Source organism: Malurus melanocephalus, unplaced genomic scaffold (assembly GCF_030028575.1).
Source record: "Malurus melanocephalus ecotype Western Australia unplaced genomic scaffold, MMel_1.1 scaffold_31, whole genome shotgun sequence".
NCBI lineage: Eukaryota > Metazoa > Chordata > Aves > Passeriformes > Maluridae > Malurus > Malurus melanocephalus.
In genome coordinates this window covers 2506224-2529555 of record NW_026623263.1, presented here as the reverse complement: position 1 = coordinate 2529555, position 23332 = coordinate 2506224, and the positions used below count along the sequence as shown (strand labels likewise).

General features: G+C 34.8%; 1 protein-coding gene across 1 annotated transcript in view; it reads left to right on the top strand.

Moving 5' to 3' along the window:
• AP3B1 (adaptor related protein complex 3 subunit beta 1) overlaps positions 1 to 21378 on the top strand; it is a 155380-nt gene extending 134002 nt beyond the window's left edge. Inside the window, exons 28-30 of the mRNA XM_057363849.1 lie at positions 2651 to 2748; positions 7869 to 8007; positions 20624 to 21378. Coding sequence (XP_057219832.1) covers positions 2651 to 2748; positions 7869 to 8007; positions 20624 to 20777 — 391 coding nt within the window. The 3' untranslated portion in view covers positions 20778 to 21378. The remainder of the gene's footprint in view (positions 1 to 2650; positions 2749 to 7868; positions 8008 to 20623) is intronic.
• The last annotated feature ends 1954 nt before the right edge of the window (positions 21379 to 23332 follow it).

Sequence of the window (23332 nt, the reverse complement as noted above, 5' to 3'; positions counted from 1 at the left end):
TATACTAATGTTAGTCTTGAAAATTTAAATGACTAAATTAAATAYACTGAAATTCAGTTCATGAGGTATTGGGGGAAGTTAAGTAGTTGTATTGCAAGCCTCAATTTTATTCTTAAACTTCTCCATTAGGTATCTGATGAAATCTCCATCTTTGGAGATACTCAGAGCTCAAAGTGCCAAGGCCATGAGCAAAGTGAACTAAGGTGACCTTGGCTTTAGCAGGAAGTAGAACCAGGTGATTTCCTAATGCTTCTTCTGAATTGTATAGTTGTTCTGTGGAATTATGAAATTACTTTTGTTAAATTAGATATTATGAGCTCTCTAATACAAAGACGTAATAAAAGACATGCAGATCAAGAAACAAAAGCTGTATATTTAATCTGTGAAGTAGCTGATAAAGAGAATCTATAAGGAAGTATGATTTTCTCTAGCTGAGAAAGAAATTTACTGAAGCACACTGGAATTAAAGTAATGCAAAATAAACCAGATGCTGACTAAAGTGAAATTAAGAACAAAGTGGTTTTGAAGAACAACTAGCAATCAGAATTTCTGTTTGTAGGCTATGAAGAATGCATGTTTGATCAAAGAAATATATTAGCTATTTATTCACTAGAGGAAATGGAAGTGGAATGTTTGTTAACAGCAGAGCTGTCAAGTGGTCCTCTTGAGCAGTTACAGACATAAAAAAACCTCAGCTGTACTGTGCTTTTATTCCTTCTTATTCTGAAAATATTGTTATAAACATTAAAGCAATCTAATAATTGATGTTGTAAGTCAAGTATAAATGGCATGTCCAGTCAATGTAGGATGTAAATCATGGTATACAAAACGGTCTGTCTGTTTCTTGCTGAATTATGTAAGCTCATCTTGCTTGAATATGAAATACAACATTGGTTGAACAATCAGTTGAACACAGTCAGTGAAAGTATTGTTGAAAGTGTTAGTCTTATAGTCCAAGTAGTAGGTATGAACAGCAAAAAATTAATGAGGCAGTTGATTAAAGACCCTTCCATCAACTCTTAAGCTGATTGAGTTCTTAATCACTTTTCAAAGGAAAAATTAAAAAAAAATACTTCTTGCTTATTTTGCTGTGCACTTATTCAGGCTAGCCAATCAAACAATCCCTGGTCTTTTATTATAATAATGATCTTAGAGATGGAAGGCATTTAAAGTAGTAGAGGGGAAAAAAAGTGGGAATTTGTTAGCTTTTAAAAGCAGCACTTAATAAATGATCCTTTATAAAGGAAATACTAGCAAGTTTGAAGGGAATGTTTTCACATATGTTTACTAAATACTAGTTCTCAAAAGAGTTAGCATAAATGTCCAGTTTTATTTGAGCAGCCCATACTTAAGACTGCCCTCATAAGCATAATTAAAACAMATCAGAAGCTAGAAAATAAGAGTGTACTAGTTCCTAAGCATTTGCTTTTGAAAATGGGTAATTATGGTAAGTGTGGGAATTTTGGGTAGTAGGACTGTAAAATGCTTTTCTAGTTTCAGGTGGCTTGTCTTGCATCTTTAGGAGGGAGCATGTTTTCTACACTGTTGATCTATAGTCCTTTTTGTTTTCCATCAGTCTATCTTGTCTCAGAACTTTGAAGTTGCAGAGTTATAAAAAATTAGTAACGTGTTTTAGGTTAATTTGAATAACATGGATGTTAATTGATGAAATATATTTTCCATTCTAATGATTGTATCATTATATTTAAGTAAGTTATCTGAGGCATATCACCAATCAATATATATTGGCTATTTGGTGCACTAGCAAAAAAAAAAAAAAAGTGTTCTTTTCTAAAAATTTCTCAGGCCTTAAAGCATTAACAAGGTTTGTCTCTGGATGTACTGATCCTGAATTGCTAGGCAAATCCCTTATGATACAGTTAGTCAATGAAACATAGCAGAGTGAATGTATCTTGAGTTTCTGTAGTCTTGAAGAAGTCTAAGACAAAATAGTAGGAAATTCAGAGAAGTGAATGGATAGGGAGRGGAAGTTCACTGTATGATACTTATTTCTTAAGGGCAAGTGTGTACATTTGATAGTAGTATGTTCCTAGTAGTATGTTTCTGCCATTAAGGAAACAGCTTCAAGTTCTGCAGTTTTCCAGCATGCTTTTACATTAACCATTATGCTGTGGTTTGTTTAAATATACCAAGTACAGTAAAACTCAAGTTAGCAAAAATATTTTTTTACTACCATATTTATTGTTTGGCTTGTTTGTGGGGGTTTTAAGACAGTATCGTCCTTTTGTCTGAGATTATACCTTTCCTATATTGAGCCCTATTTCTAGGGCAGCTGATGACAGGATTGGTAAGTAACAGTTCTTTTAAAAAATTTGTAAAATGCACAATAATTTGTCCTTTGCAAGCATTCAGTTTGAGTTGTGATGTTTTGTAGATTACTAATAAACATTGATATGAGTAAAAGTTACGTTTTCAGAAATACAGGACCGTGCATACCACATTTTGTATTCAAGAAAATTGATCAGCTTTACTAATGTAAGAAGTTAGAAGGCTTTCATAWTAATATGGTGAAAATCATGCAGGTTAGCATTACACTTTTCGAAGATTCCACAGAAAATTTGAAGCTTATATGTATATATTAATCTATGTTGAAGCATTTGGTTGATTCTCTGTAATTTCTCTTTTCTAGCACAAAGGATGATCATTTCAGTGTTAACATTCAACCCCCTGTTGGAGAACTGCTCTTGCCTGTCACTATGTCAGAGAAAGATTTTAAGAAGGAGCAAGGTGAGAAATACTTCAGCARCTTCAGTAAATGTATTTAGATGGAAAGAGGGCTGCATGTCTTTCAGTTTCCAAGCATACAGCAAGTGTTTCCAGTTGTAGGTGGTTGAGTTAGCCACTGTTAATAWTCACTCTGATAATCATAAGTAGTTTAAAAATACCTTTAAAATCATGCATAGTGATATGATGCAGTCCACCCTTTACCCTGAAGGAGTCTTTTGGCTCAAAGAGCTTTGGCTTCATATCATGAAGTGTGAATGCCTTTCTTACTAGCAATAAAGCAGAAACTTGGGATGTCATCTCAAGGAATAAGCCATTTATAACTTGATATTGCATTTGTTTTTACTATTTTTTTTATTCCGATACTATTTTAAATAGTTTTAAATACTATTAGTGTACCTATTCCTCAGCTACTTTGAAGATGATTTTAATCCTTTCACGTTCAGACACTTCATATGAGAAAAAAATACTCTTGTTGGAATGCTGGAATACTGTGACTTATACCTCTGCATTCTACTAATATTGTGTCTTTAAAGACTGTAGGTCTCTGATGCGAGTCCAGACATGAACCTCCATAAGAGCTTTTAGTGACTTGAATATTTTATTTAAAATAATTAGAGAAAATTGTGCTTAGGTTTGATCATATGTTAAATGGAATAGTCAGTACTGCTGTCCTTAATTTGGATATGATTCTTGGATATTTTAAAATATAAGTGGTTCCATTTTGGATGCACTCAAATGTAGTAGTGTTTACTCATCTATCTCAATGTATGGGGATTTACATGTRTGTGTCTCTTCACACTGAGATGAGAATATGCCCTTGGGATCCTGTCTCATTGCTGTGTAAGGCTCAGAAACAGTATATCCATCAAGCAGTCAAGAACACCAATGAGTAATGTTATGTATTATTAGTTATTGCCTTTGAGCATTTCTTGCTTTTGTGTTTTTGAATTATTAAGAAAGTAGTTTAAATACTGTCYAGATAATTTGCAGTTAAGCTTATGGCTGCAGTGAAAAGTCAGGATTGTGCTTCGTTTTCGTAACCAATTGATACTTACTTGCTGTTCTTACCCTTTGCTGGCTAAAGCCTGCCTCTGCTTTATACCTGCTCAGCAAACCAAGGTGAGTGATTGAACGAGGCTGTGGCACATTTATTTTAAACTGTTCCCTTCTAAAAATTCTAGCTGAGCTTGTAGTGAAAAGAAGGCAGGTTACTGTGCTTCTTCACTCCCTCTCTGTTTTATGTTTGCTTGCTTTATGATATTTTGATAGAGTTTTTGTATGCTTTACTGTGACTGAGGGCTTTTTTTCCTCCTGACTGGCCATACAGAACCATGAGCACATAGAAGAAGTGTACTTGGAGAATAGCTGTGGTCCTCTGTGGAGTTGTTGCCAAAATTCCTTTTTCTTCTGCCATTTTACTTCTATGGTTGTTGATTATTTGTCTGAATAAATCTGGCAGCTGTTTGCTATGTTTAATAGAGCAGAAAGGCTACTCTGAATAAAGCTATTTGAAAATTTGTTTATATGAAGTATTTGTAAATCCATGAAGGTCTCTTGGCATTTCTGTATCGCTCGCTCTGTCTTCCTGAATTCATTCGTTGATGCAGGACTTTGCAGGCTGGCAAATTTACCACAGGTTTAAAAACCTTTCCTATTGCATCTTTTTTTTTAATGGATATCAGCTCTATCAAAATATTCTTGGTAATATAGCTCTCAATTCTACATTTTGCATAAGTATTTATTACAAAGATCCAGGAACAGGTAGCATATGGGAGGAATTATTTTGTGTTCTTGCTAAATGAAAAATCCAAATTACAATAATAAATGCAGGGCAATTTAGAAGTTGGTATATATTATTCTATTTTGTGTTTAAGTTCAATTTGCATGTATTCTCCAAATGAATCTGATTTATGTAACTTGTTTTTCACTTGTCATCCTATTTATTTTTGAGTTTTTTGNTTGGTTTTGAACATGTTTCAAGTCCTATATCTGGAGATGCCTTGTTTTATTTGTGACCAAAACAGACAGGTAAAAAATAGTGAAGGAATGAGGAGAATATTAGAAATGCAAGGTAACACTGGGAGAGAAKGAAAATATGTATGAGTTTTAAGGATTTTTACGTCAAAATTGCATGTGTAGCCTAATAAGAATGCTAAAGAGGAAATAGCTGATATTTTACTGCTATGTAGAAGGCAATTCATTGTTACACAGCTTTACTCAATTACACTCTGCTGTTTTGCATTGTCTGTTACATTTGTATATGTTCGTTTTCTTCCTGATAAGGAGAGAGGAGCAGACAGGTTGTTGAATATTCATGGCTGTGGAGGTTATCTGGTGATAGCGGCGGAACCTCAAAAGCTGTTTCTGTCTACATGCTGTGCATGATATGCTGGGCTTTGCTACAGCATCACTCCTTTCCTTCTCTCCTGAGCTCGGGAATCCTCTGGTGAGGTAGTTCCCTGGAGCAGCAGATGAGTTAGTGGTTGTTGTGATTGGCAATTTGGAATGAGTGGATAAAAATGGTGTTGTCAAACACTCTTTATCTTTCTGCTCAAATATTTGTTCAGATCCTTCAGGTTTCAGAATTTTATACCCTGTTTTACATCAAATCCCCATGAAAAATTGAGTTACCATAGCAGGAATTCTGCATGAGTGAAACATTTACTGTTGGAAAGTCTGTATCTGAATTTTAACTTCTCTGTTGTTTTTAAAAATCAGTAGCAAAACTCTCATTCCCTCAGTTCAGAAWAGGACTAGTCTGCTGGCTAACATACCTTATTAACTATCACTCTAATTTTTCCAGTTTAATTTCCTTTTACTGTTTTAAAAAATGTACAGTTGTTTCATTATATCAGACAGTTAACCCAGACTAATTGCTGCTTTGTGCTCGGGCTAGAGTTTTCTTAGATTCACATGTTTCAAGCAATATTAAAGGTGTCATGTGATTGTTATTGCTGAATATTAATCAGGATTTTTATGGTGGTATTTCTAAAATAGGAAGTTAAAACAACTTTAGGATGTTTTTCTCTCAAGAGACAGGTTTTAAAATAATTATGTCAACTTTTTTTTAGAAGCATGTATCTGAATCACATTTTTTAAAAAACCAAACCAACAACAAAACCCAGTCTTGGTTAAATAAACAGATATTTTACCTAATTTTATTAAAATTATATATATAAAATTTGTTTTTCTAACAAGCAAGATGCTAATTCTTTAAATGGTTGGACATTTACTGTTTTCTGGCCATTGACTACCCCAGGCAATCATATTTGATGCTCCTTAATTAGAGTACCCTTTTTTATTTCCAGGTTCTTTTCCACCTCAGCAATCGAGACAATACATTTGCTTACCACGCTGCTCTCCTAAGTGTTCTTTTGCATGTAAATTAATCTTGATTCAGTTTACACTGTCATGCTGAGTGGTACAAATTGCCTATAACAATAAAACAGCATGAGTTAAAAATAAAGGGGGGTGAAAAAGCAGATTGAATGTGTGCCTTACTTGATAGGATGTTACTTTGCTTTATGCCAATACATTAGTCGACGATAATGAATCTTCTGTTCTGAAAAGCATGGTTTAGTTGATTTTTTTAATTTTACTTCAATGGAGCAGTACCTTGTCTTTTATAGAACAAGTTAGACAAACCATTAATGACAAGAGTGTTAAGGTTAAATATGAAGCAATGCATTCACTTCTCTGAGTGCTATCCATCTTTCCATTTACAGGAGCTTGACAAAAGTACTGGCTTTGTACAACATTTTCTTTAATTACATGCTGCGGGAAACAGGCTTTTAACATAAACATAGTTGCATTCATTTATTCAGCATTTGCTCTTCAATAGAGCTTAATGGAGAAGGTTTAAATCCTAAATAAGTACACACATCTCTCAGCAGTGTTATGTCAGTCCCCGTGCTCTGCTTAAAAGCAGTTTTAGTCTGCGTATGTAGTTTGTAAAGCTTTTGCCTAATAGTTAAACAATTTGAAACAGAATGTCCAATTCCCAAGATAAATCTGATTGTTATAAAAGTTGTATGCTTATTTGTTTTGAAATAAAGTATCTTCAAAAATATCCTGTTATTTACTTATGAGCTGTTCCATTTTTACTTTCATATTTCATATTCTGTGACAGCAGCACATTCCAGGGCATTAAAATGTTGGATTTATTGTTTTAATTCCTCTATTAATAATCTTGTTACTACTATTTCCACTGGGTTAGAGCTGTATGTGCAGCCCTAAAATATCAGCCTTTGAGACTTTTCCATTGTTTTCATTGTTAGTGTTGCTTCAGATGCTTCATATTTCTGCCTGAAGTACCATGCTCTTTTGTTTTGTCTGCATTTTCAGTTTCTGAATATATTGTAAAAAGGCACACACAGTGTTAAGTTGTAGTTATCGTTTTGTTTTAGTCAACATGAGCATCCAGTAAATCATTCCTCTAAACAATGGATATTGATAGAAAAGTGTGAGTTCTGTTAAAATGTCCTTGAATGGCATATCCTTCTTTATTTTTTTTTGTCCTATGTTTGGATATAATCTTGAGATTTTTGTTCCATTTTGTTGTGATATTCAAATTATTTTGATCAAATAGTTTATCTTGATATTTCAGAGAGCTGAATACTAACTGAATTTCTAATGTGCTGACTTTCTCTTAAAGAACTAAATTGAACCAATTGCTACTATCTGAATTTCAAGATAATTTTTATCAGTTGGATATGAAATGATAATTAAATGTATGATTGCAAGATTGTAAGGAGTCTTTGTATATGGTCCTACTTAAGCTGGACCTTACCAGATCAGTCTTACTTAATATTTAATTTCTGAGTTTGCATTCTTCTTTTAAGTAAAGCTTTTTATGAGGAAGGACTACCTTGGTTTCACAGTTGCATTTTTATCACACATATCATTGTTCAACTGTTACTAGTTTGTTTATGATAATAGGTCATTGCAAGTAATACATTAAACTAAGGTAATTATGTGAGTTCTTATAAAATTGTTTTCTCAATAAATAATTTCACTTTCAATGCAAGTATGTTTTTTGTTTAGATGTCTACTATTTYGGTTTAATGCTTAATAAGCAAGCAAATCTTAATGTACTCATAATGAAATGCTTAATGTTTCAGGAATGCTGACAGGAATGAATGAGACCTCTGCTACAATAGCTGTTGCTCCACAGAACTCTACTAGACTTGTAATAATTGAGAGGGTAGTGAAAGCAGCGAACCTGGGTGTAGTCCCTTCTGGTCAAGATAACATACACAGGTAAGATTTTATGTTATTCGAAGTAGGACTATCTTTTCATATGAATTTGTTAGTTCAAAATTCATCAACATTTGATAATATTGGCCAAAATTTTATTATCCATGCCTTGAAGAGAGAAGGTACTCAATTATAGTAGTATAGAATCTTAAGCAGATAATAACTTGAGCCTAAATACTCTGCAGCTCATTATTTGAGTGTATATAGAACAATCAAATGTCTGGACTTTAYTGTACACAGTTAGGGGAAATTGTGCTTTCCTTGTTCTGTTTCAAAGGGAAGAGGTATCCTTTTAAAACACAGTACTTGCAGTAAAGCCTGCAAGAAGGTTTCGGGGGGCGGGGGTAGGTTTCTTTCTGTTTCCTGTAGTAAGTAGCTTGCTCCAGCTATMTAATGTGTGAGAAGCAACTTGTTTTCCTATATTTTATTTTTACCCTCCTGCATATATATGCAAGCAAAAACAGTTATCAGCCAGGAAAGTCATTGGCCCTATCAAATGTCTAGTTGTTGCTTGTAGATTAATCTATTTCTTCCAAATGCTGTCAATAGGGAATGCCAGTGGAAGTGATATGATTGTTGGTTAATGACACCTTTTAATGTGATTGACTCAAAATATTTAGTCCTGTGAATCTGTATGACTTCTCACTTGCACCAGGAACAAACAGATTAACCTGGTCTTGGAATAAGAAAATGAATGTATCYCTCTTACCATCTGCTAAAACTGCACACTAAACTCTGAATGATCTTTAGTCCCCTTAATTTTGCTATTCAATCTTCTTTTAAAGAAARGAATAAGGCTTTTCTTTGAAATTTTGCTGACTGAGATGGCTGTTTGGTGGTGAGAACGCTGTAGCCTACACAAGACTAATAATGTGATTTTTCTTTTTGTTGGGTGTAGTCCCTTTTGTATTACTGGGCATTTGTATTGCATTGCATTAACATTAACCCAGCTGGATTTTCCTATGTATTTGATACGGTTAATGATAAAATTCTGTTTCACCATAAAAACATGGCACAGCTAGTGCGATTGCACTGAAATGATTGTCACTGTTGACACCTGATCCTCCATGAAAGAGTCCTCATTTGTTGCATCCCTGAGGGATCTGTATAGCCTGTGTTCTCAACATCAATTCAAAGACTAGGTGAGAGTGTCAATCAAGAGAGACTGAAGTGTCTGCAGTGTACAGGTGCTCTCCATCTTTACCCTATCACATGAGACTTATAGTATAGGGATGGATTGTTTTGTTGACTGAGTCTCAGAAAGGTTCCCTAAAATAATAGCCTAGTTCCTAGCTCAGCCACAGGTTTCCTGATTTTAGATAAGTTTCTAATTTGATGTAGTTTACTTTTGCTCTTTTGGTTTCTTTTAAAGGAAGTTTTTTACAATAGAGTCTATAACCAACASTAAATAAATTGAAAATGTGCTTACTATTGGGTGCACTCCTTCAGAGACAATGGTTAAAGGCATGTTCAGCTGAAGCTAGAGCATTCAGAGTGCCTCAGAGCATCCTGAAATCTTCTTTGACTTTTTACATTCAAAATACAGTGTTTCCAGTCTGCCAGTAGTTATGGAATAATTATAGAATAGACTATAGAATAGTCTGTCCTCAAAAAAAGTTATTTATAACAACTTAAGTGGCCTACGAGAAACACTCAGGAGTGGATAAGCATTTAGAAAATAGCCCTTCATTTGTTTCACTATAAGGTAAACTAGAGTTCACAGATATTACGCAGTCATAATTCCACCTAGATTTTACTGAGAAYAGAAGCAGGAACATAATGTAATTGATACTGTGATGAACTTGTTCATCTTTTAAATAGTAATACTTTATCATGAAAGTAAATCCCAGATTCAGATGAATGAATATTTGAAATGGATATTAAAGAATTAATCCTTTCAAAACACTGAAAAAAAATCACAGAAATAGTTCTTTTAATATGTGTGTATCTAAAGTATGCATATGTTTGGAATAAATGAACTCTGCCTTGAGAAGAAATGAAAATTAAGTCTCTTATGGGTGCGAGAATTGTTACTTTTATTTGTGACACATGCTTTCAGGCTAATAAAACAGGCCTTTCACCTTGTCACCTTTTATCTTGTCTCAACAGTTACAGATTCAATGAAAATATGTCCAAAACTATCCTTTGATACCATAGAAAATATGAATATTCTAATTTTTTAGAGGATTGTCGTTTGTCTTGTTTGTTTGTTGTAAGTGATATTGGACAAAAAAAACTACATCTAAAAAATTTTAGCTCATCATGCTGTTCTGTGAGGACTACTTCAGCTAACTTCTTGGAAGTGTCTGGTACATGCCTTTTTACACAGAAAAAGAAGTACTGTTTTTTAAATGGTGTTCTGCACTGTGCAGCATAAATTATATTAACCTATTACATGGTCATCCCCAACTTGAGTATTATTGCTTAATGATGGCCAGTGCTGAAAAAAGTGTATTTCCTGGTTATGCAGTATACTCATTCAACATGAAACTSTGCAGTTTAATACAAGTGCATGAGTATCTAATGGACATGAACAGGTGTTTTTTGTGGGTTTTTTTCAGTCTGAACATATTCACATTCGTGCTGAAGATGTTATGCTGGTGGAACCCAATTACTGGTCCTTAACTAATAACCCTGTTAGGACTTTTTTGCACCAAGTAAAAACACCTAGAGCAAATAAAATGAAGATTTGAAAGTAAATACTTGAAGTAAATACCAGCAGAGTAGCATACAATCACCAAAGAAAAATGGAATAAGTGAGAACGTGTCAAATACATTAACTATGTATTGGATCCTATCACAATATAGTAAGACTTTCTTACATGCATTTCTTTTCTCTCTTTACCATGTGGCTACTAAATTTTTATGCTTAGTTGCAATGTAATARTGTAACTGATAAATGATTGTAGAACAAAATGCCAGATGACATAATTGATTCTACTTTAAAATTTCTTTCCTGGACTGTTTTATTTGAAGTAATAGCTGCAAAAATTTTGAACTCAATAGCCTATATATGTGTATATGTATATATATATATATTTGTATATATGAGAGTACAATGTTGTGGTTTACCATTTATTTTTGTTTGAAAAATAAATTTGCTGTACTATTTTACTTCCTTAAGAATAGTTACCTCTATCTTCAATGGAGTTTATTCAACAGCTTAGATTATGGGGTCTTGTGAGACAACACACAGTGCATTTGCATATCCTTAATGGGATYTAACTATTTTATGTATTAATCTCTCTTGCTCTTGTTATTAAGTGGAAACATTATTTCCATTTTAAAAGGCTTCTGCTAGAAGCAAAGATRTGAAGCACATTTCAAAAGAGAAATTTTCTAGAAATGTGTAATTCCTAGGAAATGTGTCTTCTTAAATATGAAAACTTCAGAAAAAGAATCCCTTTTTTTCTTGAAGAATTTTTTCACAAGTCTGATTAGAATAAATGTTGAAATAGCCATAGCTCTGTTAATGTTCTGAGAACTCTTGTTTGGTGTTGAAAAAGTGATTTCCAAAAGAGTCAGCTAAGGTGCCAATCTTCTGTCTTTTTATTCAAACCACATTGGAGGTCACCATTTGAATATCTGATGTCAAAGACGCTGAAAGAAAAGTATTTGTTCCTGCAGGGAATTAATTCACTCTGAATAACTACCTTTAGGAACCAAGTATTTTTCAGTTGAAGTACGCCTGCTGTTTATTGTCAATGAGGAAAGTCTACTAAGAATTTTTCCACAGTCAAGATAAGAGGATATGCGATGGAGGACATTTGTTCCCTCAAAGTTGGTTCTTCCATACTCGTTTGCATAAGCTCTGGTCTTTTCTTTGGCAGTAACATTCATTGTGTTACATTTGGGGGGGGGGAATAATAATCCAGGCTTTTTTATTTCAAAATAGGATGAGATGGAGACATTGCTCAAGTGAAGATTTTCGGTCATATTGTCCTTAATCAACACAAGCCTTATTTACCCAGAAGTGCACTTCRTGCTTGTGTTACTTTCAAGATGTGTTGCTTATTCTTTTGAGATGAATAGTCTAAAAGTTCCTCAGGTCTCTTTCTCTATTCATTTTCAKCTCCTACAAGAATAGGTAGTCATCATCTGGTTCACTTTGAATATAGCAAAAGATTGGAGATGGTGATAGAATGAAAAGGCTAGTTGCAGACTTCAATCTTATAAAGACCTGAATGCTCTTATAATCCTCTAGAAGGTTTCAAAATATTGTCTMCTATTACATAAGGCCCAATGCATGAAGGAGAGGTGTTCCAGGCTATACTGGGTTAGGAAAAAGTAATGGAAATACACATAASAAAGTGGTTTTTTCTGCTGCTGACAAAACATGGTGCAAAGCTTTGAAAGTGCTGGCAGTACCATGCAGCAGCAAAATCTGTTCAGAGCTGTGATCACAGACTGGATTTACTTCTTCACTCTCATTTTGTTTTATACTTTGTGCTTCCATTGACGTCAGAATATAATGTGTAATGGGATGGAGAATCAGGCCATCTTCAGCTACCTTCCTCTCTACCTTCTACTTCCCAAAACATTTCATAAATGGGATGCATTGACTACAGAATATTATTTTCCTCAATAACTGTGGCTCTAAAAATGATGCAAGGTAGATCATCTTTTCCATTTTTTTCATTCTTGAAGACTACCTGTACATTGCCCAATCAGTCAGTGAGATAAAACTCTGAAGCCAGCATGGTGGATATGAAGAATGAAGTTTAGCCAACCTCAACTTATTTAATAGTCGATTTCACTAGTCTGTTGCTGCTGTTGTATTCTGGAAGGAATCCACAATTGCAAACATGAAGTAGCAGATTAGAAAGTGAGTGTGGTGTCATATACATATCTCTATTTTGCAGTTCATCAGGAGGGCTGCAGCCATTGACCTGCACTCTGAGAGGCATGACAGCATTCATTTCAGTCCTCAAATTTCACATGTTCAATTCTGTCATTTCAACAGCCCAATATGGGACAATATGGGGTGTTGCAGGAAATCRGACCTCTTTCAACAACAAAGCTTTAAAGTGCTTCAGAATAATCATTTCACATTTTAAAACAGGGATTTTAATATCTTTCTCCATTRCAGTCAGGAAAGTGGTGAAACTAATAGCTGTCTCTTGTTTCTAGACATCACCAGAACTTGCAGAGGAAGGATTCTTGTCTCTTAACGTGTTGTAACCATCTGTATTAGCAGCAAACAAACTATGTTTTAAACAAGAAGCATGAAACAGCACTTCTGCTCACTGCTGGAKCAGGTCTAACTAGCCCAGGCACAGCAGTATACACAGTGACTGTGCAGCTTCTGAGACCTGAACTTTTAAAGACACTTGACTGAACCAAGTAGATAGGGCAGTTTGTTCAGAGCTTGCTGTATGTAGTGTGCCATTGCTTAGTGTACCCATAACCTATCTGTTTTCATGAATAAGCCATTATTGAAGAAGATATAAAATACCTTCCATCTGTCTTGTGGAGGATTGTATTGCTATCCTTTGGCAAAATCAGAAACACACTGTGTAAATCATGTACTATGATGGTAAACACTCTGGGTGAGAATTGATATTCTGAATAATATGAAAACAACAAGGCCATATATAGAAACTTGCATAAAGTTCTTAAAATATAGAAAATACAGAAATCCCAGGACCTGTGTTTCGCTAGCCTTTATTTCCCACCCCATGCATCAGCCTGACAGTCTGGTTGTACTCACCCCTTTTTATCATTTTGCAACCTGTCATGTCCCATTTATAGTATATTGGCAGACTGATTCTCAAAGGAAAGAGGGTTTTGTTTACAGACAATTTTGATTATCAGAGAATGTCATGCTTAGTAATCAGTTTTCCTCCCCACATTTTTTTAATGCTGCAACACTTAATGTGGGGTGAAAAGATGTGCAATTGTGCATGCGTGAAGATACTTTTGCATTGAACCAAACACCATCTTAAGGGGTCCACCTGGAAAATTTTTTGKTGTATGTCATCTTCCAATTTGCACTAAATTTGGAAGAATTCTTCGGCAGAAAGTTAGTGATCAGAGCCCATCAGCTTAACATAACTAACAACTGCATCTGCTTCCAGCATGTCAGCTGGAAAGGAGAATACCCATACATTGAGGAGAAATACTATGTATAAATTTCTGAGAAATAGAAATTGTAGCTATTCACTTGAATCCAAAAATGTGTTCTCAGTAGCTGACAAACGGGTCTGTAAATCCACAAAGACTTTTAAAGGCCTTTTCTGTTCTGTGTGCAAACACACCTTTCCTAAGCAATTAGCCTGTTGGAGAGCTCCAAAGAAATGAAATCTACCTCTGCTCCTGCAAAGTAGCTCCTTTGATGCAGTTACCTGGACTGTTTTGCTTCTGTAGTTTCTTGGTTGTGGGGTTCAGTTTTCTTTTTCTACTCTTCTGGAAAGCTTSAGTGGGTAGCTGACTAAATAAACTTGTAATAGAAATGCAGCCTTGATTTTGCTTCCTAATTTCTCAAGTAAGAATTAATTAGAGAGCTAAATACCCTAGGCAAAACAGCTTCTCTGGTAGCTTTACCTGTAGGAGACAAAATTTTAAATGGAATACTATATCCATGTCCACAGTATTTCAGCCTTTGTTTTAGCCAGAAGATGTAAACTCTTACTGTTTTCTTCATTTGTGATAGAAATAATTCTAGCTTTCTGTTTTGGGGATTTTGTTTTTGTTTTCTTTAAACAAAAAAAAAAAAAACAACCCAGCTAGGGTAACCATTTATATTTCTTTAAACAGACAGGATTGTTTTTCTGTTAGAAGTGTTTCTGGTTAGTGACTATTCTTGGGTTAATGCTTTTATTAATAGCAAAAAAGAAAACTGAATTTTATAAGTATGGAAGTACTTATTCCACAGTTCCTCATATTATTCTTCCTATTATAATTATTCCTTAATCAAATCCTAATGAAATCCTTAATCAAATCCTAATGTTCCAAAGCCTTGAAATTTTCTCTCTGCTAACAAAACGGCCCTGTATATACTAATACAGTTTTCATGTATTATCATTATATGAAGATTTTGATTAACTGGTACAAAATACTTGATCAGGAGAATGCCTTCACAYAGAATCGTTTTAATGCCCTTAGTATTGCAGATATGTTCTTGTATTTAAGGGACTTGCATGGAAATTGCAAAATTTTAAAATAACTCGAAGAAATGAAATTTGATCTTAACATTAAAAGTATATGAGTGAATCATTTTGGATATGAGGTTAATCAAAATAGATTGTTCCAGCCTGGCTTATTTGCTGTCCACTAGAGGACAGCACTGCTTTTGTATCTGAATGCAGTAAAGTGATAAATATGTGCAGCATTTTCTTTGAAAAACAAACAGGAACCTTTTTAGCCAGTTATTTAAAAAGAAAATGCTTAACATTTAAAAGACTAACTGAGCAGAAGAATGTTTTTGATTGAAAAGATCTCTGAGCATGTTTAATATTTTAATATCTTTCTGTCAGGTAGTCTGCTTTCTTGGAATTAAATAATTTTCCTGTAAATTAAAATTTGTAGCCTGTTTTAAAAATAGACTGAGTATAGTTCTCAATATACATCAAATTAAATGTTCAGTTCTATAAGAAATAGAAAAAGAGAGTAAAGCATATGAGAAAACAAAATAGATTGAGAATTATAATTAGAACAATCTAGGTGGGAGGACGAAATATTTTGATTCAAGCTTTTAGCATATTGAAGTTTCAGGGAGGAGATATAAATATGTACATATAAAAATGCTAACATTTTTAAACTAATGGTAAATTTGGAAGATGGTATAAAGTTCATGCAGCATCTTTTTGAACATATAGAGAARTGCTGTGTATTGGTCAGTAAGTTCAGATGACTCACTTGCCTGTCTGCATTTTTGTTAGAGGTGAAGTGCAGCTGTTTACTGGAAACAGAGGACAGACTCAAAATCGATTTTTGGCAATACAAATAAACGTGGTAAAATTAGGTACAGATTTGATTGCAGTTTATTTTACAATTTTATTATTTTATTTCCCAAAAAAATTAGTAATGTTTGGTAATGAATTAGGTATTTTGAACAATTTATTCAAAGATAATGTTAAAATTGCATTAGATATACTGAAAAAAAGGAAATCAAATTTTTCATAATACAATTTTTAAGGTAAATATTAAGAAAAATTTATTAGTAATAGCCAATGTTAAAATCACCAGATTAAGAAAAAAATCCTTCTTTTTGTAAGTATATTTGTGCTTACAGTTTTAGTATTAAGCTTTCTCTATCCCCAGGTCAGAACTAAAACCCARATACTTCCTGTTTGTGTTCTAAGGCTTACTCAGAGAATGAATACAAGTAATGACTAATTTAGCCAATTTTTAGATGAAATGTTAATTATGAAGTCAAACCTGTTCATAGCAGAGCAAGAGGAAGATTCAGAGTACTGAAACTGTCAGTGTAAGTATCTGTGCAGTTGACACGCTGGAAGRTGCTTCGTAGTTATTCATTCTTATATTTACAAATTGAAGACTAATTCACAGCAGTATTTTTTTGCCCCTTTGAATATACTCATTGCATAACTTGATTACACATTTGTCAGCTTTGGACTAATTATTTTTCTACAGCTAGGGCAGGGCATTGCATCTTCTGATTGTCTTCCTTACTAATAGGATTCTGTCTGCTTCAGCAGGCAGTAATTGAAGGCTTCATGTACAAGATTTAAAGAAAGGGCGGAGGAAAAAAAAAAGTTTTAGCCTTCATGGGGCGTTGTTACTGTTTGTGGTAAGCTGTACAACAGAAAAAGAAGAAAATTTAGCTTGAATAGGAAAGTGGAAGAGGAAGAAAAGCACCGGACAGGAGAGAGTGTGTGTTTTAATGCTGTTGAATTATGCGTAATGAACCCTGCTCTGTTGTAAATATCCTGATAGTGAGTGCTCAGGTGTAAATTTACTTTCTCAAATGTTGAATTTTAAAGAGCAGATTTTAAGTGAGTTAGTCTGGTGCTGTATATTCACTGCCATTAAATTTTCATAACCTTTCCCCATAAAAATGCATCTCCTTATAGTGTAACTATATCCTGTCCACAAAAAAAGAAAATTACTGCCAGTCTGTGTTTAGGCTAGTCATCATTGTGAAGTCAGTATTTGGCAAATGTTGTCACATTGTAGTATCTGATACACTGTGTTTTCTCTTTATATGAACTATATATCAATCTTTTTCTGTATGATTATTATGAAAAATTTTATTTTCATGGAAARTGATCGAGACTATTATACTTGATTTTTAACTCTTAAAAGACCAAATTACTTTCAAAAAATATACAGTACTTTATTGAYGATTAATTTGATTTTTAATGTATATTTCCTTACCCACTGACAGGTACTATATTTATGTAACAATAATGTATGATCTCCTTCTCTTTTTGTACGTCACATATGCTCAGAATATTTAATGTTCTTTCTAAAAAAAGGAAAATTTTAAACATTCACAATGTGCCATTGTTTCTCACATTGTTGTGTTTCTTATCTGTCTTGTTTTTTTTAATGGGAAAAATATTAACAGCTGCAAATATTTTTTTGTTTCTGAATACTTGAGTGATGTAAAATCTGGTTTAGAATCAATATTATAGAAATAAATACTCATCCAAACTGTTAGTAAATCCTCAAACTGTTAGTAAATATTTGGTTCTATTTTCTGGATGTATTCTCATTTGTTTGGGGGTTTTTGTGGGTTTTTTGATTGGGGTTGGGGTTTTTTTTGGGTGGGTTTTGGTTTTTCGGTGTTTCTGCAATATTTACTGATGCATCCTTTGTTGCAACAGAACCAGTGTCTTATGTTAAGAGTTTTCCACCGGACAAATTCATTCTCTTGGCCCTAGAATCAATCAATTTACATCCTAGATTTAAATGTACTACAGTGCAGTTTCCAAGGTTTGTAAGTCAATGTTTTCTGGTTGGTTTACTATCTTTTTTTGTTTAGTTAGGTTTGGAGATTTTTGTTTGTTTTTAATTCAAAGTCTAACCTTTAAGGCAGTGTCAATTTTTAGAATAAGTGAAAAATGATTAGTGACCTCATGGGAAAAATAAAACTTTCTCACTAAGAGTGAACACATGTTATTAGTGATTCATTTTTGCTGTTGACAGATTTTTTAATGGCTTTCTGGGCATGATATTTACTTGAGCACAACACACTTTGGAAAAATCACAAGGGTTTATGATAAAAGTTAGCATATAAATACAGTTGCATGTATTTAGTTGAAAAAAGAGCTTTACAGGTCATACAAGTGTATTTATAACTCTCCTCAGAAACTATATTGTTTTCCCTCTTCTAAGGAACAGATTTTGGTTTGCAAAGTTCAAAAGCAGCTATAAACCCACTGTGTGGTTCTCTTCTATACAGGCTTTTTTAATTGTGAAATAAGTCACCCTGTTGTGGTCCAGTTCTTCCTTCACCTAGCGATTCCAGATCCCAGATCGGTCACCACTGACAGAAGGTGATCMGCTGATCCCAGTTATGCATATTAACACTTTATAAAATTATCTGCATATCAGCCCTTTGTGTCTTGCAAACCACATGCAAACTCAGATTTTATTGATTTTATGTGGTTTGCTTAGGAAAAGTACTATTGATCACCTAAGTGATTTTGCAAATTCACRTGTGAAAATATCAGCACAAAACTCATCTCTGATGCTTTGGACCACCTTGACTTTCCCAGGATGCTGGCTTTGTATCACTTTCAGCTTTTGATAAAAGAGGGTAAAATCTAGCCTTGGGGCTATGAAGCACAGCAGGAGTGCCAACTAGCAACCTATTTATGTGCATACTCAGAGATAATCTGCTTCTGTGTTGTCCCAAGACACAACTGTTAAGTAAATAAAGTGACTAATAAGACTATTGTTTCTATAATTATCCCCCTGTCGAAGTCAACAAGAGAAATAGTCATCTTCTACTTTGCAGCATAAATAGATGAAATCATTGATATAACTAGCTAAGTAGGTAATTTTTGTACTAGTAATATTGTTTTATAACCTCCTATTAAAAAGAGAGGTCTTTGAATGTGTCTGTAATTCAGACAAAAGAAATAGATTGACCTGTGATGGGTGACATTAGGAAAGTGCCCCATGTTTCCTTAATTGGTATAATGTGTTATGAGATTTTGATATGCTTAGTGTAAAAAGAAAAAAAAAGACAGAAATTACTTCTCGTTTAAAGAGAACCTGCTTCCTGCTTAAGTGGCTAATATTTTAATTAAGTCTGAAGTTTTTTGAGTATCTCCTGATAAACTCCCTCCTTTATGTTGATGGTAATTAAACAGATCCCCAAGGGCTTGGGTATGCGCTTTGCAAGGCCCATGCTAATTGTCAGACAGGAGACACTGACCAGTTGGTTTGCTCTTGAATAGCCCACAGCGTGCTGTCAGCCCAGCAGTTTGATTTTTTTGTATTGTGAGCTGTTGTCAGGGCTAACTGGGTCCTATTGTGGCTGAAGATGTTGTGCAAATTGAGGCAGATGGCTCTGATTCAGACACGTGTCATTCAGAAAGAGGAGAGGAGATTGGCCCTGCAAAGTGGGGTCAGACRGGGTCACAGACCTGCTCTACACTTGTTAGTGTTTTCAAAAGCCCATGTGCAGCAACTTTGTTGTTGAGAAGGGACCAAGGGGGGCAGGGGGAAGCATGGTGTGCTCCTTGTGGAAGATGGAAAGATGGAGGCTGTTGCCATCCTCTTGCTTCCTGTCTCTTGGGCCTGGCTCTGCACGCAGAATGAATTAACAGGATTGACAGAAGTTCATTGTGCCTAAAATGGCTTTTCAGTCAATTGTGGTGCTTAAAAGGCTAGTTTTGCTTTTAATTCCATGTAATTAGTGTGTTCCTCATGTCTTGGAATTTAGTAATGGAGCATTAGTCCTAACTTTTGTCTGTCTGATTGGTTGGTTGTTTTTWATTTATTTCCTTTGTAGAACTTTTAATAATTATAGAATGTTTAAAAATACTGGCCACATTTTTATGATTCCGGAGACAAATTCACAGAATGACTCAATGTCTTTCTGTCACTTCAAACTAATTGTTTTGTTTTGTGTTTATAATTTTGACTAATTTTAGTTTAATTTCTGGGATTGAAGGAGGAGACGCGTTTCAGAAAGTACAACAGTTTAACTTTTTCTAAGGGTTCTACTGCATTTAACATAGTTTTATTTTCTTTGGGGCACCAAATAATGGAAATCCTTGGAAAATTCTCTATGGCTGTAGTCAGGTGGTTGGTGTACATAAATATTGTAGGTGAACTGAGGAATCAGTATTTACCTTAAAAAATTACTYAAAATTTAGTTTGTACTACTAAACAAAATTAGTATTTGCATTAAAATACTGCTTAAATAAAATTTAGTTTGTGCTACTAAACACATAAAATGATAGTTCTTTGTCGTTCTAAAATGCAAAAATATTTGCACAATGCTGCACAAATTATGTTTGAAGAATTTATGGGAGGTTTTATGATTTATCCCCTGAAATTCATTAATGAATTTAGAAGTATTGTATTATATTTGAGCTCATTTAACTCATGCGGAAAGAAACATTGGCAGTCCTTAAGATCCTTAAGATCCTCAGTGATTTTTCTCTTTTTTTTTTTTTATTTTTCCTTTTCCCTCCAGGTTTGCAGCTAAGACTGTGCACAGTGGGTCACTGATGCTAGTCACAGTGGAGCTGAAGGAGGGCTCTACAGCACAGCTCATCATAAATACCGAGAAAACCGTGATTGGTTCTGTTCTGCTGCGGGAGCTGAAGCCTGTCCTGTCCCAGGGGTAACCTGCTTACATCTGGACTTCAGAATCTGGCACACAACAAAAGTGCCTGGCATCCACTACTGCTGCCTTTCATTTATAATAATAGCCCTTCCATCTGGCAGTGGGGAAAGAATACACTCTTGACATTCTTGTCTTCTGCTTTAGAATGCTAGTGTGTATCTATCATGTATGCAAGTCCTTTCCTTTTTTTCTGCTTGCTAACCAAAGAACATATATTTTACTGTCAGTTATCTGCGCTTATAAATGTATTTCCCATTTGTTCTACCCTAGTCCTTCCCTCTCTCCTCCCTTCCCCCTCCACCTTCCTTCCCCATCAGTCTCCCCCTAGCCCCATAGTGGACAAATACTAGGTAATAAAGTTCAAGGGAAATCAAACTGCTTGAAAACTGAGTTCAGATGGCAGGTGGGCTCCAGCAACATACACAAGTATGTGGTTCCGAGAGAATTTCTGATGTAAGTGTAAAAACATAATAAGCACAGCAAAATGGTGTTTGCTTTCTAGAAATGCTTGTAAACCTGAACTCGTCTCTTGCGAACATTGTTCCTACCTACTGTCATTTTCTCAAATATTGTTAAGATGCTAATAAAGTAGTGCCTATGAACAGAGGCTCCCTCTTTCTTGTTTTCGTGGAAAACTGATAAAAGACGTGCCAGCATTATATACACCTGGTTAACAAAGTAAATACAAACAAGGTGGACACTACATATGCATCAGCAAACTCTTCTTGTGAAAGTGGCCAGTGTTGTGCTCCTGTGATAATTGCCTACTATACAGTTTTTGTTAATAAACAAAGCCAGCAACTGCCTCTTTTCAAATTGGCCTACTCAAAAATTACTGGTTCAACTGTTCAAATCAGTATTAAATTATATACTGATTATTAGACTATTGTGGCAAATGCTGTCATCTAGCTTAATGGATAGTTCATGTCTTTATTTCAGATTTATTTTTTAAAGTAGATTAAAATGTCTCCCAGCTTTGTATAAATGATGGCTTAAGGTAAAGTCATAGCCATATCAATGGAACTAGGCCTGATAAGACCAACTGCCTTGCAACACGTGGTGCACCTAGTTTTCTGTTGGTTGGGTCACGGATTTTGACCTTCCCTTCACAGTCTGATCACATGGCAGGAGGGGAGATGCTGAACATTTTCATTTCTCATCAGTTCTCCTTATTTCCAAAATGTTTTTTTCCTAGTCACTCATGCCTTTGCTACAGAGAAGATATTTGAAAATGTGTCACCTTCTTCTGTCACCAGGATGCTTGCATGGTCCTTAAATGCTAACTAGTGCTGTTCTGGTTTACGATGATACAAAATGCTACTTCTTCAAAAATGTTGCATTACTTCACACTGAATTCTTCTAAAATTTTCCAGTAAAATTTGGTAGAGCTAAAAAGAGGTTCCAGTGTGAAGCAGAGCTTATTGGCAAATCATAAGAGAGGTGAGATTTTTAAGGCATTTATGCTGTGCTTCTGTGAGAAATGTAGTTCTAGAGTTTCGTTTTGGATCCTGGTACTTCTCGGAAAAAGAAACAGGAATCTTTTGCTCTCAAGAGGAAGGTACATGTTCTTAATCAACATTCACATTATTTTCCGAAGTTCTAATCCTGCAATAAGTTTGCTATTGAATTACTTTTCAACTGTGATATAAAAGCTACTTAAACAGATTAAAAAATGAATCATTGTAGAAATTACTGTCATCTCAGAGAAACTGCAGAATGGTCTGTATATTAATGGTCTTTAATATTAAGACCCAGTGAGAAGATGGTGAGGGAAAGGTGCAGAAGCATGCTTCTTGAGAAAAGTCTGAACTGTAAAAGCCTTGGCCATGTTTGCAAATAAGAAAACAAAGAATAATTGCTTCTCATATGACAGTATAAATAAAAAAAAAAAAATTATAATTCTGTGGAAGTCACAGACATTGCTGAGTATTTGCTGCCTCTTTAGAGTACTTTTAGCAGTGAAGCGCAGAAACGTGTAAAATAAGGAAATTGGGGAGTTCCTGGTAGTAATTAACATTTTTCAACACTCCAGTGGTTCAGTAATTCTTGGTGCTAGTCTTTGACTGACCGTAGAATCATAGAAAGGTTTGGGTTGGAAGGGAACCCTGAAAATCATCTATTTTCAACTCACTTGCTATGGAATAGAATACATTTCATTAGACCAGGTTGTTCAGAGCCTTACTGAATGGCTTTGAGTATATCCAGGGATGGGATGCCCACAATTTCTCTGGGCAGCCTGTGTCTCACCACACTCACAGTAAAGAATTCCGTCCTAATACTTGATGTGAACCTACCCTCCTTTGGTTTAAAYGCATTCCCCTTGTCCTGTCACTGCATGCCATTGTAAATAGTCTTACCTTCTCCAGACTGAACTATCCCAGTTCTCTCAGACTTTCCCCTTTGCTCCATCCATCTGCTCGTCTTGTTGGCCTCCTGTGGACTCACTCCAGCAGTTTCATGTCCTTCCTGTGCAGGGACCCCCAGAGCTGGATGCAGCCCTGCAGGTGGGGTCTCAGCAGAGCGGAGCAGAGGGGCACAATCCCCTCCCTGGCCCTG